Source organism: Trematomus bernacchii, unplaced genomic scaffold (genome assembly GCF_902827165.1).
Source record: "Trematomus bernacchii unplaced genomic scaffold, fTreBer1.1, whole genome shotgun sequence".
Taxonomy (NCBI): domain Eukaryota; kingdom Metazoa; phylum Chordata; class Actinopteri; order Perciformes; family Nototheniidae; genus Trematomus; species Trematomus bernacchii.
Genome location: NW_022988058.1, coordinates 644,810 through 662,397, shown reverse-complemented (window position 1 = coordinate 662,397; position 17,588 = coordinate 644,810). Strand labels below are relative to the sequence as shown.

General features: G+C 46.5%; 1 protein-coding gene across 1 annotated transcript; it reads right to left on the bottom strand.

The window, feature by feature from the left end:
* Positions 1-814: 814 nt before the first annotated feature.
* LOC117474458 (sperm-associated antigen 16 protein) lies at positions 815-17,480 on the bottom strand. The gene is made up of 3 exons (XM_034120255.1): positions 16,551-17,480; positions 4,658-4,762; positions 815-1,558 (listed from the first exon to the last, which is right to left on the bottom strand). The coding sequence occupies exons 1-3, from the start codon at positions 17,478-17,480 to the stop codon at positions 911-913; spliced, it is 1,683 nt and encodes a 560-aa protein (XP_033976146.1). The 3' UTR covers positions 815-910.
* Between the last annotated feature and the right edge of the window lie 108 nt (positions 17,481-17,588).

Below are 17,588 nucleotides of genomic sequence, written 5' to 3'. Positions count from 1 at the left end.
GAAGTTCACCATCATCGTCTTTGGCAGGTGGAATTTCTTCAGCTGCCTCAGGAAGAACATCCTTTGCTGGGCTTTTTTGATGAGGGAGCCGGTGTTCTGCTCCCATTTGAGGTCCTGGGCGATGATGGTGCCCAGGAAGCAGAAAGACTCCACAGTAGTGACTGGGGAGTCACACAGAGTGATGGGGGCGGTGGGGCTGCGTTCTTCTGAAGTCCACAACCATCTCCACAGGTGGTTGTCCCTGCACCAGGTCACCAGATGGTCGACCCCCCACCCCCCTGTAGGCAGACTCGTTCCCACCAGAGATCAGTCCGATGAGGGTGTTGTCTGAACTTCAGGAACTTGACAGACTGGTGACTGGAGGTCCAGCTGTTGGTGTACAGGGAGAAGAGCAGAGGGGAAAGAACTCGCGAAGGACTTCATAACCACAGAAGTCAAGGCGACGGGTCTGTAGTCATTTAACCCTGTGATCCTTGTTTTCCTCGTACATACAGTATGTGAACATATTTTATTCTAAAGCTTGTTACATACATTAGAAATGGTGGCTGGGTATCAAATCTCAAAACTTTTTGGGATATTGATCAAAACATGTTTGTTTCTCTGTTCATCCAAAACTATCCGGTAGCAAAAGATTAAAAAAAGATTCGTAATCTTATTCTTTGACCAGTTCCTATTTTTTATTTTGAGTTTTATATAATGTATTTTATGTAGAAAAACACAGCTTCAACGTAAAGGACTGCAGGAAAACGTTTATTTCTTAAAGTTACAACAAAAAGAAAAAAAGACTGGACTCAGGTATTCTATCTACTAGTATAAAAGGACTTTTTCAGAACTGAAATATTTGAAGAGCCTTGCTGACAGCCAAATCTGAGATCCTCTGAAGCTTCCTCAGCAGGGTTCAGTTCTTGGTTCAGGCCCAGACATTGATCAGTCCATCACTCCCTGCTGACAGCACAGTCCCCCCCCTGTGGTCGAAGGCCACGCTCTGCACACTGTCCATGTGTCCCGGCAGGCTGCTGGACACCAGAGAGTCCACCTCCACGACCCTGACCAGTCCATCGGAGCAGGCCACAGCCAGCGTCCTCCCTGACGGGCTGAACGCCACCTGGTTGGCAGCCCGGGGCCCGGCATCCACTGTGGCCATGGACACCGCAGGCTTCCTGATGTCCCACAGGTTGATGATGCCACAGGAGTCGCAGGATGCCACGGTGTGACCCGCCATGCTGCAGGTGGAGTGGTTGCAGGGGTGCTGGTGTCCCTGGAAGATAGCAGTGCAGACCCCCAGCCTGGCATCCCACAGGGCCAGGGTTTTGTCGGCTGAGCAGGTGAGAAGGAGGTCGGAGAAGGGCAGGAAGCAGACACTGTTGACGGAGGCGGTGTGGCGGCGCAGGGTGAGGGTGCAGCGCTGGCTGCTCAGGTCCCACAGCCGGGCCGTCCTGTCAGCATAGCAGGAAGCCAGGAAGTGACCACAGGAGTGGAAGCAGCAACCCCAAGTGGGCCGGCTGTGGCTCAGCGTCAACACACAGCCGCCGCCACGAGAGAAGTCCCAAAGCCGCACCTGCAGGAAGAAACACCTGCAGAGTTAGGGGTTAGAAACACCTGCAGAGTTAGGGGTTAGAAACACCAGAGTTAGGGGTTAGAAACACTAGAGTTAGGGGTTAGAAACACTAGAGTTAGGGGTTAGAAACACCAGAGTTAGGGGTTAGAAACACCAGAGTTAGGGGTTAGAAACACTAGAGTTAGGGGTTAGAAACACCTGCAGAGTTAGGGGTTAGAAACACCTGCAGAGTTAGGGGTTAGAAACACCTGCAGAGTTAGGGGTTAGAAACACCAGAGTTAGGGGTTAGAAACACCAGAGTTAGGGGTTAGAAACACCAGAGTTAGGGGTTAGAAACACCTGCAGAGTTAGGGGTTAGAAACACCTGCAGAGTTAGGGGTTAGAAACACCAGAGTTAGGGGTTAGAAACACCAGAGTTAGGGGTTAGAAACACCAGAGTTAGGGGTTAGAAACACCAGAGTTAGGGGTTAGAAACACCTGCAGAGTTAGCGGTTAGAAACACTAGAGTTAGGGGTTAGAAACACTAGAGTTAGGGGTTAGAAACACTAGAGTTAGGGGTTAGAAACACTAGAGTTAGGGGTTAGAAACACCAGAGTTAGGGGTTAGAAACACCAGAGTTAGGGGTTAGAAACACCAGAGTTAGGGGTTAGAAACACTAGAGTTAGGGGTTAGAAACACTAGAGTTAGGGGTTAGAAACACCAGAGTTAGGGGTTAGAAACACCAGAGTTAGTGGTTAGAAACACTAGAGTTAGGGGTTAGAAACACCAGAGTTAGGGGTTAGAAACACCAGAGTTAGGGGTTAGAAACACCAGAGTTAGGGGTTAGAAACACCAGAGTTAGGGGTTAGAAACACCTGCAGAGTTAGGGGTTAGAAACACCTGCAGAGTTAGGGGTTAGAAACACCAGAGTTAGGGGTTAGAAACACCAGAGTTAGGGGTTAGAAACACCAGAGTTAGGGGTTAGAAACACCAGAGTTAGGGGTTAGAAACACCTGCAGAGTTAGCGGTTAGAAACACTAGAGTTAGGGGTTAGAAACACTAGAGTTAGGGGTTAGAAACACTAGAGTTAGGGGTTAGAAACACCAGAGTTAGGGGTTAGAAACACCAGAGTTAGGGGTTAGAAACACCAGAGTTAGGGGTTAGAAACACTAGAGTTAGGGGTTAGAAACACTAGAGTTAGGGGTTAGAAACACCAGAGTTAGGGGTTAGAAACACCAGAGTTAGGGGTTAGAAACACCAGAGTTAGGGGTTAGAAACACCAGAGTTAGGGGTTAGAAACACCAGAGTTAGGGGTTAGAAACACCTGCAGAGTTAGGGGTTAGAAACACCAGAGTTAGGGGTTAGAAACACCAGAGTTAGGGGTTAGAAACACCAGAGTTAGGGGTTAGAAACACCAGAGTTAGGGGTTAGAAACACCTGCAGAGTTAGGGGTTAGAAACACCAGAGTTAGGGGTTAGAAACACCAGAGTTAGGGGTTAGAAACACCAGAGTTAGGGGTTAGAAACACCTGCAGAGTTAGCGGTTAGAAACACTAGAGTTAGGGGTTAGAAACACTAGAGTTAGGGGTTAGAAACACTAGAGTTAGGGGTTAGAAACACTAGAGTTAGGGGTTAGAAACACCAGAGTTAGGGGTTAGAAACACCAGAGTTAGGGGTTAGAAACACCAGAGTTAGGGGTTAGAAACACTAGAGTTAGGGGTTAGAAACACTAGAGTTAGGGGTTAGAAACACCAGAGTTAGGGGTTAGAAACACCAGAGTTAGGGGTTAGAAACACTAGAGTTAGGGGTTAGAAACACCAGAGTTAGGGGTTAGAAACACCAGAGTTAGGGGTTAGAAACACCAGAGTTAGGGGTTAGAAACACCAGAGTTAGGGGTTAGAAACACTAGAGTTAGGGGTTAGAAACACCAGAGTTAGGGGTTAGAAACACCAGAGTTAGGGGTTAGAAACACTAGAGTTAGGGGTTAGAAACACTAGAGTTAGGGGTTAGAAACACCAGAGTTAGGGGTTAGAAACATTAGAGTTAGGGGTTAGAAACACCTGCAGAGTTAGGGGTTAGAAACACCAGAGTTAGGGGTTAGAAACACCAGAGTTAGGGGTTAGAAACACCAGAGTTAGGGGTTAGAAACACCTGCAGAGTTAGGGGTTAGAAACACCTGCAGAGTTAGGGGTTAGAAACACCAGAGTTAGGGGTTAGAAACACCAGAGTTAGGGGTTAGAAACACCAGAGTTAGGGGTTAGAAACACCTGCAGAGTTAGCGGTTAGAAACACTAGAGTTAGGGGTTAGAAACACTAGAGTTAGGGGTTAGAAACACTAGAGTTAGGGGTTAGAAACACTAGAGTTAGGGGTTAGAAACACTAGAGTTAGGGGTTAGAAACACCAGAGTTAGGGGTTAGAAACACCAGAGTCAGGGGCCCCACCTGCACCTGCTGAGGCAGTGGTGTAAAGTAACTAAGTAGATTTACTGTACTTAAGTACAATTATGAGGTAATTGTACTTTACTTAAGTATTTCAATGTTATGCTACTATGTACACTACAATTCGGAGGTAAAAGGTGTACTTTAACTCCACTACATTTATTTAATGCCTTTAGTAACTTTACAGATTTGGATTATTGATGTGAAATATGATCGACTCTTAAATCAGACTTTGGTTGCACCTGGTTGCTATTGTCTGCAGTAGATGCAGTGTTGCTGGCGAGTAGTGATGGTTGTTTTAACCATTTTGTATATCCATGATTATCCACAGATGCAGTGTCACTGCACTGCTGTACAGGCATCTGACATAACAACGTGACTTACCGTGTTAGTGGACAAAATGAATGCAGCAGACAATGTCATTTAATTACAATTACAATTTGTTTTGTTTTCAATGAAATTATTATTATTATTATATTTGTAATATTTTTCACTCCCATCTCTTTTTTCAATAGAGGGTGCATACAATTCTATTGGGGGTGCAATGCATGATAATGCATCCCTGTAGAACCGGGCCTGGGCCCCGCTAAGGTGGAACCGCCCACAATGATGCGCTGCATCTGTACGACTCTACGAGGTCTGCGTCCTGCTGTGGGACGGCACGGGACGGAGAGGAACTCACCGTGCTGTCTCCACTCGTTGTTGCTAATTTCCCTCCATCTGGGTGGAAGCTGCAGCCAGACAACCAATCAGAGTGACCCTCACCTGTCAGCACCATCTGACCCACCTGCAACACACGTCACATGACATTACTTTTAGCCAATCACAGTGACTCCATTGACTTGTCTCGTCTGTTCAACTCTTTTATAACATGATGTTTGTTCTGGTCTGATTTAGCCTCACACTGTCCCATCCATTCGTTTCATGTAAGGAAATGGGATTGGAGGACTTCTAATCCTCACACACACAGCACCACACACACACTGGGTGTTTCTCAATCGCGAGTACGCTTGCTTGGTAGCACATGTCTGCCGAGCATCTTGCTTCAGAAGCGAGTCAAGAATACCTCCTGGCATTCGGAAAACAAAGTGTGGAACACGCTAGCAAGTGTGCAGCTGTGCGTCATATGAGAGGCCCCGCCTCTTACATCTTCTGCCACAGATTTGGGGAAATTGGTCCGTGCGCAAAGCATTGTGGGGATTTTAAGACCGCGGAATCTACTCAGGTACAGCCTCGATATTTCTCCAAACGGAGTACGCCGGGCTAGGTAGATTTCCAAGTATGCTGGAGATTGGAACAGTACTTCGGCGGCACTCGATGACGTAGTATGCTTGAAATAGTGGCTCTGAAGCAGCTTTACTCGCGATTGAGAAACACCCACTGAATGTAGACTCTGTTTTAACCCGACATATTGTTAGGGGCAGTGGGTAGCAGTGACGTGCGGTGAGGTTCATGGCTGGTGAGGCACTGAGTCAGATTTACAAATATTATATTTTGACCTTAATCGAAATATTCGGTTATTTTCAAAAGCTTTTTTAGTCTGATGCTTCGATTCATTTTAAACAGACCGTTCAACAAAAGGATACTCAAAATCTAAATATTGGATTGTTCTTTCTTAGTAAGATCCCATTTTCATTACAAATGTGGTCTTACCTTGACTTGAAGATGAAGTCCATGCTATCCTTCTGGACAACAATCTCTATTACTTTTTTGTAAAAGTCCTCCTTATCTTCCTGTAGTTTCAAAAGTCTAGTTTGTTGTTACGTCTACCGTCTCTGTGTAGAATAACAGTAGCAACAAGAACCTGTGGGCTCACGTGCGCCCCCTTCAGTGCGGCAGAGGTTATGGCTGCCTCCCCTGGTGCATTTTCATTGCCGTTGAGAGCAGCGAGTAGGGTGACCAGATGTCCCGCTTTGCGCGGGACTGCACAGCATTTTCACGACTTTTGGTGCGTCCCGCAAATTGAGACGATGTCCCGCATATTTCATTTTGATTGGCTAAAACGCTTTTCTAAAATCAGATTTATCCAATGGCTGTTGAGAAAGCAGGGAAGGCTATCATCACGGAGCTGTGTTTGCTGTCAATCAAACTGTAAGACACGGCGGGTGCTGGTCAAGTGTTAACCAATGAGAGTAACTCACTCACACACACACCGCCGCGGCCCTGCCAAACAACAACAATGAAAGTCAATAACGCAGGCGACGCAGCAGGTTATGGAAAATGGAGGAAACTGAAACTACAGCTAAGAAAAGAAGAAGATGCACATACAACAAAGACTGGGAAGACATTTACCCGTGGGCAGCGGCGGACTGGGACTACAAATCAGCCCGGGACTTTCGACCGGCCCACCTCGGTACCGCAAATAATCACCGCTAGTACATTTTCAACGGGGGGGTGGGGGGGGGGGGGGGGGGGGTGTTGAGAGGGTGTCCCACATTGTCCCACACAAACATACTCCTTGTCCCACATTTGGTTTGTTGGGACCTGGTCACCCTAGCAGCGAGCCTAAATATCATATATACGTGAAATAAGTTATTTAGAGACTATGGATGGCGAGGATAAATGTAATAAAGGGATCTACATACATTACATTGGTGACCTACAGTGAGATGGGAACAGGCATGCGCTTAGGGCCCGCTTTCCAGCCAGTTTCTGTGGGGTGACGCATTCTGAGGTGAGGCAGATCTCATCTGTGCCTCAACTCAGCCCACGGTAAATGGCTTGAGCGCGCTCACAAAATAAGTGCCCGCGCTACATTAGTGCCCGCGCTCCAGCAAGTTACTGTGGGCTTACGAGAGGCAGAGCACGCCCCTGCCTCACTTGTCATCGCTCCCGTAGCGGAGCTCGGCAAATTTGCTGATTTTGACTCTAAAAAGCGATTGGAATCATACATAAATCACACTTACAACACAGATCAGTGGAGACATTTTATTATTATTACTATTTCGTTTTTCTTTAGTTGTTTTTCCGTTACATTGGAGTATGACAGGTGAGGCTCTGCCTCCACTGACTGCACGTCGCTGGTGGGTAGCTATATATGTATATACAGTACCTTGGTCGAAGGGACCCAGTACCAGTAGGGGAACTGGTTTCCTGAAAGTACCAGTCCACACTAATGCCACATTTCCACTGCAGGGCCTCGCACGGCTTAGTACGGTATAGTTAGGCCTTGGTAGGCCAGGCTCACTTTATGCGTTTCCATAACAGTTTAGGAACTGGGGTAGTAACTATAGTAACGCAGTGTAGGCGGAGCCGTGACGTCATCTTCAATGCGAAACACAAAACCAACATCAGCCGTTAGCTGTTAGCACTCAAGCTCACAGCTCCTCATATCTGTTCAGAAACTAGACAAAAGTTAAACAAGTACAAACCACAGACTGTCTGTGTCATGGCGAATACAGTCACTGGTTTATTTATGTCTGTATAGGCCGTTGTTGTGAGTGTGGACGGTCGGAGCATATACTGCGTTAGCTTAGCCAATCTCCATTTAGAAAACACGCATTTTAAAAGGTTTTTCGCCTGCCGTCTGTCTGCAGACTTGACAAAGCATTAATTCATGGTTTTTACTCACCGGTATCAGTATGTTGTTACTTCGGCATCATTTTGAAACGTGTATTACAATTAAATCACGGTTAAATATGTTCATTTTGTTGTAGTTGCCAGCGATTCTCTCACTAGTTTAGCATACTCAGCCTTGTTGGCCCGGAAAGAACCTCGATTTTGGAGAGCCAGAAAAACTGTGAAAAAGTACCCGGAACTACGCCTAGTGGAAACACAACCAAAAACTTCCGGGCACGGCACGCTTAAACCGCGCTGTAGTGGAAATGCGCCATACAGTAAGTGGTCCGCTCAGGGACTTTATCTGCCTGACCTTTGTGAATCTAACCTTGTTACATTTCTGTCCCCCCTCTCATATAAGGTTAACTCACTGGATCTTATTCAGAATCTCCAGTGTGTCCTCCCACCTCCTCATGCATCATTTCATCTTTATCTTTAGCTCTTTTGTCTCATTTCATCCTTTATCACACAATCATTCTCTATCAAACAATCGATTGTCTTTTCTCATAACTTAGTATGTCATATTGTATCTGATCTAATCGTGCAATATTTATATTGTCCCATCTTCTCACTTCTCTTTTTTCCATTGTATTATTTTACCTTTACTCATGTCTTGTAATTTCATGTAATTCAACCTGCGATCTATATTATCTGTCTCATTCTCTTGAAGCCTAAGGCCCTGACACACCAGGCAGTCACCAGAGAACTCGCCGACGCCGACTGTTGCGTCGCCGTGTTCTCCTGCGTCTTGGCCATGTGTTGCACTGGAACACACCGCAAAGACTTCAGCCGAGCACGTACGAACTGCGCATGCGTGAGTGGCAATAACTCCTTACCAGCAGGCGGCGGCAGTGTGTGTTCGTCATTCAAAATAGGCAACAACCGGAAGACAGAGAAGAAGAACAGACTGTGATATAAACAAACAACAAATAGCGTGTGCCATTTTCACTCTCGTCCATCGAAAACATGTTTCGTGCGGAGCTATCAGCCATTGGAGTGTTGCTTGTGCAAGACATTCTCAAGAAACAGTCTCTCAAGAGCTTATATACAGGGGTGCACATAACTTTTTTAGTGAGTTACTCAGATGAGTACCAAGAGACAGCGTTTGGTACTCACCCCACACGAAGCGTGGTCCTCCTCAGTGTCTCCTTCACTGTCCTCAATTTACACTTCTTGCATGCTAGATGATGAAGATGATGAAGATGCACCTCCCTGTCTCTTTTTAAGCCTCCGATTTGCTTTCTCCAAAACTTGTTGCCAAAACTGTGAAGTCCTTGCATTTCCTGAGGCCAAGTTGAAGGATCAAATACTAAGAAATGATCACATGACTTGAAGTCATATCTGATTTCAAATGTGGGAAGTAACAAAGCACACTTATTTACTCAAGTACAATTTTGAGATACTTGTAGTTGACTTGAGTATTTCTATTTTATGCTACTTTGTACTTCTACTTTTACTCCACTACATGTATTTAATACCTTTAGTTACTTTACAGATGTGGATGAATGATGTGAAATCTAATCAAGTGTTAAATCAGACTTTAGTTCCACCTGGAGTAAATTCACAAGCTACCCTGCAGTATACAAAGTCATTCAAACTAGCTGCTCCTTTACCAGCTTTGAGAACACTTTCATGATCAATCATTATAAAACATATCATATATATTATTCTGAAATGGACCAATCTGCACAATGACTACTTTTACTGTCTCTACTTTCACTATATTTTGATAATACTTTTCTAATTTTACTTGAGTAACATTTTGAATGCAGGACTTTTACTGTAACAGAGTATTCCTACACAAGATCTGAGTACTTCTTCCACCTCTGTCTGATTTCAAACTCTTCCATAACACCCTGAGTAAGTTTGCAGCTGTGTGTTTCACTCCACTTTGGTGTAAATAAAACTGCAGCAGCTTGACCACAGAGTGTGAACGTTGTGATCAGATGATTTTGCGCAGTTCTCCAGTGTGTGCGCGGGGCACAGAATGTGCACAGGGGAGTCTCCCACCGCAGCCAGTTGGCGGACTTTTGGCACAATTCTGTTGTTTATACCGACGTTAACCCTGTCTGTGCACACGGCGACCAACTCTGTCGTCCAGTGATCTAAGCCTCTGCCTCCTGGAAAGCTTCACAGGTCCGTCGGTTATGTCCTGCGCGGCTCACCCAGCTCCAGTTCAATCAGTCATAGAAAGATTTTTTGCAGGGAGCGAAACGGCAACGTAGCTGCTTAATGTCTTTGGGTTTTTTGACATGCCTAGTAGTTTACTCCATTGAGTGTTGACAAGAAACACGTGTAGACGAAATATGTGTTTTGTTTTGATGTTTTGAGGTACGCAAAGGCGCGTAGTGACACAAGTGACGTTACGCAATTCAGATTTGTGCCGCGCATGCGTACCTGCGTACCAGTTATGTGCACCCCTGCTTATATATACAGTCTATGCTCAATAATAATAATAATAATAGCTTGCATTTATATAGCGCCTTTCAAGGGACCCAAGGTCGCTGTACAGTAATAGGGCAAAAACAAACATAACAAAACAAAAGTCAGACAGACAAAACAACAGATCGATTAGGGGCCGAAAGCCTTGGCAAACAGATGGGACTTGAGGGCCCTTTTGAAGGCGTCGAGTGTGGGGATGTTGCGAATCTCCGCAGGGAGAGCGTTCCAGAGGGTGGGGGCTGCTACACTGTAGGCTCTGTCCCCGAAGGTTCGCAGTTTGGTGCGGGGCGTGGTAAGCAGGCCAGGGTCTGAGGACCGCAGGTTCCGGGGTGGGGCATGTGGGTGAAGGATGTCCGATAGGTACTGGGGGGCAAGGGCATGGAGGGACTTGTAGGTGAGGAGGAGTACTTTGTAAGATATACGGGACTTGACCGGCAACCAGTGTAGGTGGATGAGGGTGGGAGTGATGTGCTTCCACGGCTTTGTGTGTGTGAGTACCCTAGCAGCACAGTTTTGGACATACTGGAGCCTGTCCAGGGTTTTGTTGGGAACCCCGAACAGGACACCATTGCAGTAGTCCAAGCGGGTGGTGACAAATGCATGCACGAGGGTTTCGGCCACCGACTCCGAGAGTGACGGTCACTCTCGGAGTCTGGCAATGTTCCTCAGGTGGAAAAAGGCCGATTTGGTCACAGATTTGACGTGGGAGTGGAAGGAAAGGGTGGAGTCAAGGATGACACCCAGGTTGCGGGCTTCAGGAGATGGGGAGATGGAGCAGCCGTCGACCTCGAGGATGAAGTCACCAACCTTCTGGAGCAGGGCCTTGGGTGCCACAACCATGAGCTCCGTTTTATTGCTGTTCAGCTTAAGGTAGTTGGAAGACATCCATGTTTTGATGTCATGCAGGGACTGAGGGGGGAGTTGGGAGGATGGAGTGGTGCTGAGATACAGTTTTGATGGTGTCAAACGCTGCAGAGAGGTCCAGGAGGATGAGGATGCTGAGGCGGCCAGAGTCAGCAGCAATGAGGAGATTGTTAGTGATCTTGATGAGGGCAGTCTCAGTGCTGTGTTGCTGTCTGAAGCCGGATTGGAAGGGCTCATAGAGCTCATGGTTGGACATGTACAGATGGAGTTGGCCGACGACCACTCTTTCTAGAGTTTTGCTTAGGAAGGGAAGGTTGGAGATCGGCCGGTGGTTCTGGAGGTCGTCGGGGTCCAGGCCGTTTTTTTTTAGTATGGGGGTGACTGAGGCCATTTTGAAGCTGGTGGGGACTATACCAGGAGCCAGAGAAGCGTTGATGATGACCACCATGTAGGGACAGAGGGTGGGTAGGCAGTCCTTGACCAGGGCTGTGGGCATGGGGTCCAGGGAGCAGGTGGAGGTCTTGGCCGAGCTGACCAGTTTGGCCACTTGGAGAGCATCCACAGGGGAGAAGGAGGAGAGGTTGGAGTGGGAGAGGCGCGGCGCTTGGGGTGCGTTACCAGGTGGCTGAGGTGCAGGCAGGGGGGGAGGGCCTCGACTTTCGCCTGGAAGAAGTTGAGGAATTTGGAGCACAGATCGGGAGCCCCTGAGGGCTGGGGGGCGTCAGGGGGGCGTCAGGGGGGCGGAGTAGGCGGTTGATGGTGGAGAACAGTGTTCTGGGGTTGCTTTGCTGGGCACCGATGAGACGGGAGTAGTAGTGAGTCTTGGCGTGGGAGAGAGCTTCCTTATACGTTATGACATGGTCACGAAAGGCCAGGAGGTGGATCGTGAGGCCAGTTTTTTTTAGAGAGCCTCTCCAGCTGGCGACCAGAGGCCTTCAAACGGCGGAGTTTGGTGGTGAAGGAAACAGTTCGGGTTTTAATGGGGGCGAGAGAGTTGAGACTGAGGGATAGGGCAGTGTTGTAGTGGGCTACCAGGCCGTCCACGGTGGAGTCGGAGGGACCCGAGGCCATGTGGGTAGCTATCAGGTCGGATAGGGCCGGTGCACTCACAGTCTTGATGTTCCTAAACATAATGGAGCGTTTAGGATGCTGCCTGGGCAGGGAGACCGGAACAGTGAAGAGGATGGCGTGATGGTCAGATACAGCCAGGTCGAGGCGCTGTAGGTCGGGGGGCGGAGAGCCGGTAGAGCACACCAGATCCAGCGTGTGGCCTTTGATGTGGGTGGGGCCCTGGACATGTTGCTTGAGGCAGAAGCGAAGAATTAGGAGAAACCGCACTAAATGGGTGAAATCATGGATATTACAGCGAGAAGCTCATGGGGCGTTGTGATATTTTCCTCAAGCTTTGGTAAAGTGTATTCTTTGAATGCAGATTTGGGTTCTGCCCGCTTTGTATTAATGTCATGTGGATTTTCCTGTCATGTTGACAGGTTATCATCATGTAGGCGTTGATAAAAGCTCATTCTAATGTTGTGTTATGTGTGTATGAAGGTACGAAATAAAGTTTTGCATTGCCTATCCTGCTATTTGTGTTTATTCTTTTAATCACACAGCGATAAGAAACAATAACAATGTGCCTACATAACTGTCAGTTGCAGCCCTAGCATTAGTATTGGTTATAGTAACAGCTACAACATTAAAATACTTCTAGGCAGATTGAGGAGGATAATGGGAGAATGAACAGAGGGGCAGAGACATCCATCTGAATAATAATAATAACTTTATTTGTATAACACCTTTCATACAGGGGATTGCAGTTCAAAGTGCTTTACATCAGTAAGAATTAAGACATACAATCAGTGTAAAACAAGCAGCAAGAGCAAAGCATAAAGTGGGATAAAATAATGCAGATATATTATATACAACAGAGAAAAGAGAAGATAAATGACCTGCTATCAGGTCTAAAGAAACAGCAGGCCGTTTTACCCGGAGCCGAGATATAAGTGACGCAGCATTGAAAGCCAGCTATCTCATCGCTAACGAAATAGCATCAGCCTCAAAGCCATACTGTGAGGGTGAGTTCGTGAAAACATGCATGCTGAAGGCTGCAGAAATCGTGTTCCTTGAGAAGCGACAGGCTTTTGCCAATATTAGTTTAACAAGGAATACAGTGAAGGATAGGATTGCCGATCTTTCAGCAGATTTGGATAGCCAGAAAAAAACAAAAGTCAAGTCATTCGTAGCATTTTCAGTTGCAATCGATGAGAGCACTGACATTACAGATGTTGCTCAACTGGCCATATTCATTCGTGGTGTTGATGAGACTTTGACGGTCACCGAAGAGTTCCTTGAGTTGGTTCCTATGACAGACACCACTAAAGAGGATGACATTTTTAGCGCTCTCGTTGAAGCACTGGACAGGGTCTGAGTGGACTGGACCCGTGCTGTCAGTCTGGCTACAGACGGCGCACCATCAATGATCGGGAAAAAAGCAGGTGTTGCGACGAAATTCAGGGAGCAAGTGGAGGAGATCGTTTTTGGACATTCCACTGTATTTTGCACCAGGAGGCATTGTGTTGCAAGTCGTTAAAAATGGATCACGTCATGAAAGTGGTTGTCCAAACTATTAATTTCATCCGAGCCAGAGGGCTGAATCACCGTCAGTTCGACAGCCTCCTCAGTGATAAAGACATCACCTGTAGCCTACCATATCACACTGAAGTAAGGTGGTTGAGCCAAGGTGAAGCGTTTTTCTGATCTACGAGAGGAAATTGGACAGTTCATGGAGAAAAAGGGTAAGCCAGTGCATGAATTAAAAAACCCAGAATGGCTGCAGGACCTTGCATTTATGGTGGATATTTCAGAGCACTTGAATAATAATAATACATTTGATTTATATACTGTAGCACACTTTAAAAACAACGTCATCTCAAGGTGCTTCACAAAGCTATAAGGAACAATAAGTAAAAAGTTATCTGAAGGAGCATATTGGATAAAATATGGCAATATACAAATAAAAGGTTAAGAGCATAGAAATTTAATTTAAAAATAAATAAAGTAAAGGACAGTCAGTAAAATGCGGTGTGGAACAGGTGGGTCTTGAGGCATTTCCTAAAAACTGAGAGTGATGCTGAGGTCCGTATGTTCTCTGGAAGCTGATTCCACAGACGTGGACCCAGGGAGGAGAAAGCACGGTTTCCCATGGTGACCAGTTTTGTCCGCGGGACAGCCAGGAGATTGGAGCTGTCTGACCTGAGTGTGCGTGAGGTATGTGACTGTTTTCTGGTTAGCAGTTCCTGTAGGTAGGTGGGGCCAGTGTGGTTGATGGCGTTGAAGACCATTATGAGCACTTTGTAGTTGATCCGGTGTGTTACAGGGAGCCAGTGGAGTGAGTGAAGGATGGGGGTGATGTGCTCTGATTTGCGTGTTTTTGTGAGTATCCGGGCGGCACAGTTTTGTATATATTGTAGTCTCTGAGTGGTTTTTGCTGGAATGCCTGCAAGCAGAGAATTGCAGTAATCAATGCGGGAGGTGATGAAGGCATGGACCAGTTTTTCTGCATCCGGTTTGGTGAGGGAGTGTCGCATTTTGGAGATGTTTCTTAGGTGGTAGTATGAGGCTTGGCAGACCGTCTTTATGTGTGCTTGGAATGAAAGGGATGAGTCCAGTTTCACACCTAGGCTCGTTACAAGTGGGGAGAGGGGAATGGAGTGGCCATTGATGCTGATATGAGGGATATCAGTTTGTTGTGTTTGATGTGGTGTTCCAATCAGAATGGCCTCTGATTTGCTGCTATTTAGTTGGAGGGAGTTGTTGCTCATCCAGTGGTGTATGTGTTCCAGGCATCTTGAGACATTTGAAAGTGCCAGATGTTTATCCGTGGCAGTTTGGAAATAAATCTGTGTGTCATCAGCATATGTGTGGAAGCTGATGTTATGGCTCCTCAGTATTTGTCCCAGGGGCAACATGTAAATTAAAAAGAGCAGTGGCCCAAGGACTGACCCTTGGGGAATGATCTGAACAAAACACTGCAAGGTCGCAAAAAAGTTGTCACAGAATATTATGACAGCATACGCACATTTAAGTTGAAGCTGGCTTTGTGGGAGACACAGCTGTCAAGTGGTGACCCTGCTCATTTCCCTCATCTAAGAAATGTGCATATGACCGGAGTTATGCTGACATGAGTCGGTACAAAGACACAATTACGGAATTGCTGCGGGAGTTTGAGCGGCGGTTTCAGGTCTTTGGTGAGCTTGAGACAGAGTTTGCAGTTTTTCGCTCGCCATTTGCAGTTAAGGCTGCGGATTTGCCCGTCGACATACAACTTGAGATAATCGACTTGTGATCAGGATTTAAAGTACAAATTTGCCTCGTCGGACTTGGGCACATTTTATCGGTATCTGTTGCCAGGATACCCCACATTGACAGCCCTGGCAGCAAAAGTTTTGAGCATGTTTGGGACCACCTTCCTTTGTGAACAGGTTTTCTCTGTAATGTACATTACTAAAACAAAGCTGCGCTCAAGACTCACACACAAGTGCCTGAATGAAATAATTAAATTGGCTGCTAGTCAGGATTTTAAGCCTGATATTGATGCCTTTGAGAGGGCTAAAATATGTCAAGTTTCAGGAGCAAATTAATCAGTGAGTTGACCTACTGTTCTGTGGCCTCAGTTCTGTGAAAATAAGAACCTACTGAAATATTTGAACATTTTGTATTATTATGTCACTGAACATTGTATGTCAATCAGCAGCTTCATTAGGCAAAAAATAGTTTGGTTTGATGTAACACTGTGGCTGCACTGCCCCAACTTTTTTTTTTTTCAAGGCAAGGGAGGTAACTCAAACTCCTCACTTAATAGCTCCCACGTTTTTATTTGTATTTTGTGGTGAGTCAGTTCAGGTGGAAACTGTGATCTGCTGAAAAGAACATGTGTGTAGCACTTGAAATTGCACTTGTTTGTCTTAATACATTTCAGTTTGTTCATAACGTTTTGCGTCTCATTACATGTGGACATTTTCTGAATGTACTTGTAGCCTACTTATTTGCACTTAAACAGAAATATTGTCGTTATAGGGCCTGTGGGTTATTATGCTATGATTTTACTGGTCCGGCCCACTTGAGATCAAAGTGGGCAGTATGTGGCCCCTTAACTGAAATGAGTTTGCCACCCCTGCCAGGCTTAGCCTGTCAGATACAATCTTGTTAACCTCACAACAATAATCTAGTTTTCTAGTCCCATCTCATGTCTCATTGCTACAGTGGCATACAGCAGCAGAGAACTCTCATCAAGTTGCTACATTTTGGTTTGATTGTTGCATTGTTATGATGGGAGAACATATGGCTGATGACAGAGATATAAGCTACCCAGCATATTTCTGTTTTATCTACTCATTTATTTTATAGGTTTCATTCTTTTATTTATTCATTTTTGTCTTTGAGAGCGATCATTATTCATTTTGTTGTATGATATTGTTATTATCATACCTACTTTACCCCCTTGTGTCCCTTGAATTGTTATATTATGCTGTTATGCTGCATGTGTGCAAAAAGGTTTTAACGTCTGACCTGAAGGGAATTTCTTCTTCTCTGTTTTAGTTTGTGATGTGTAGAGGTTGTGAAAGCACTTTGAGCTGCACCAGGGGTATGAAACGTGCTATAGTATACAAAGCTTTATATATACTATTACTATTATTAACACCTTCTCTTACCTTCTCTCCGTGGGCTTGAAGCAGCCATAGCCTCCAGCTGCGGTCATCACTGGCGGAGGCGACGATAAGTTTTCGTGGATGGAGGTGGATGCAGCTGATAGGAAGCTTGTGGGCTCTGATGGAGTAGGACAGGCTGAGAGGGGTTTCCATGGTTTCATGTTCAGTTTCCGGCCCCCTGCTGCAGGTGGGAACCCTGGTGTCCTCTGAGTGTGGGGCCCTGGTGTCCTCTGAGTGTGGGGCCCTGGTGTCCTCTGAGTGTGGGGCCCTGGTGTCCTCTGAGTGTGGGGCCTCGGTGTCCTGATTCAGTGCTTTGGAGTTTTGAACTCTGTCTTTCTTTAAACTGAGGAGCATTTTCTTCCTGAGAGCCTCCTGAATGGTGTCCTCGAGCCGCCTCAGTGCCGGCCTGTAGGACTGCAGGTGTTTCTTCAGCTGGTGGAGGTCCTCCATCAGCCTGCTTTTGTGTTCGGCGACACGTTGGTACTGCAGCCGGTAGAAATCCCTCTCCCTTTGCGTCCTCAGCAGGCGCTCCCCTGCATGCAGCACTTCCTGTCTGAGCAGGTCTGTGTCTCTGTGCACATTGTCCAGCTGAGCCTGGATCAGCTGCCTGTGTGTAAGCGCATCAGGCACGAGGAGGACTCCTGCCCTCCTCAGGGTCTGGGTCATGAGTTTCTGCGCTGAGCCGTACCACTCCTCCTCGAAGCTGATCATAGTCCGGCCCAGGCCCGCTCTCTGGAGGACATTTCTCAGGAAGTCGTCCACTGCCTCTGGGATTTTGGGGACGATTTGTTGTTTAGATGGTCTAAGGTTTCTGCTCACAGCAGTGGGGGGGGCGGCCTCCATCAGCATCTCTTCAAAGGCCTCCTCCTCAGCACTCCTCATCGCCTCCTCTGAAAAAACCTCTGGTGCTCTTTCTGTTCTTCTCACAGACATTTCCTCTGTCTCTGAACTTCTTGTTTACCTGTTGCCATAGTAACTATGCAGAACATGTGAGTGTTGTTGTCCACTTTGTAACCATAGAAACTCTGCTACAACTGCTTT

Bases quoted from the DNA above. Each gene is read 5' to 3' on its own strand.
- LOC117474458 (XM_034120255.1), bottom strand. From the start codon at position 17,480: ATGTCTGTGAGAAGAACAGAAAGAGCACCAGAGGTTTTTTCAGAGGAG. The intron at 4,763-16,550 runs GTAAGAGAAGGT...CGTGTGTTGCAG, and splicing joins TTCAAGCCCACGGAGAGAAG to GTGGGTCAGATGGTGCTGAC. The intron at 1,559-4,657 runs GTGAGTTCCTCT...TTCTTCCTGCAG, and splicing joins CAACGAGTGGAGACAGCACG to GTGCGGCTTTGGGACTTCTC.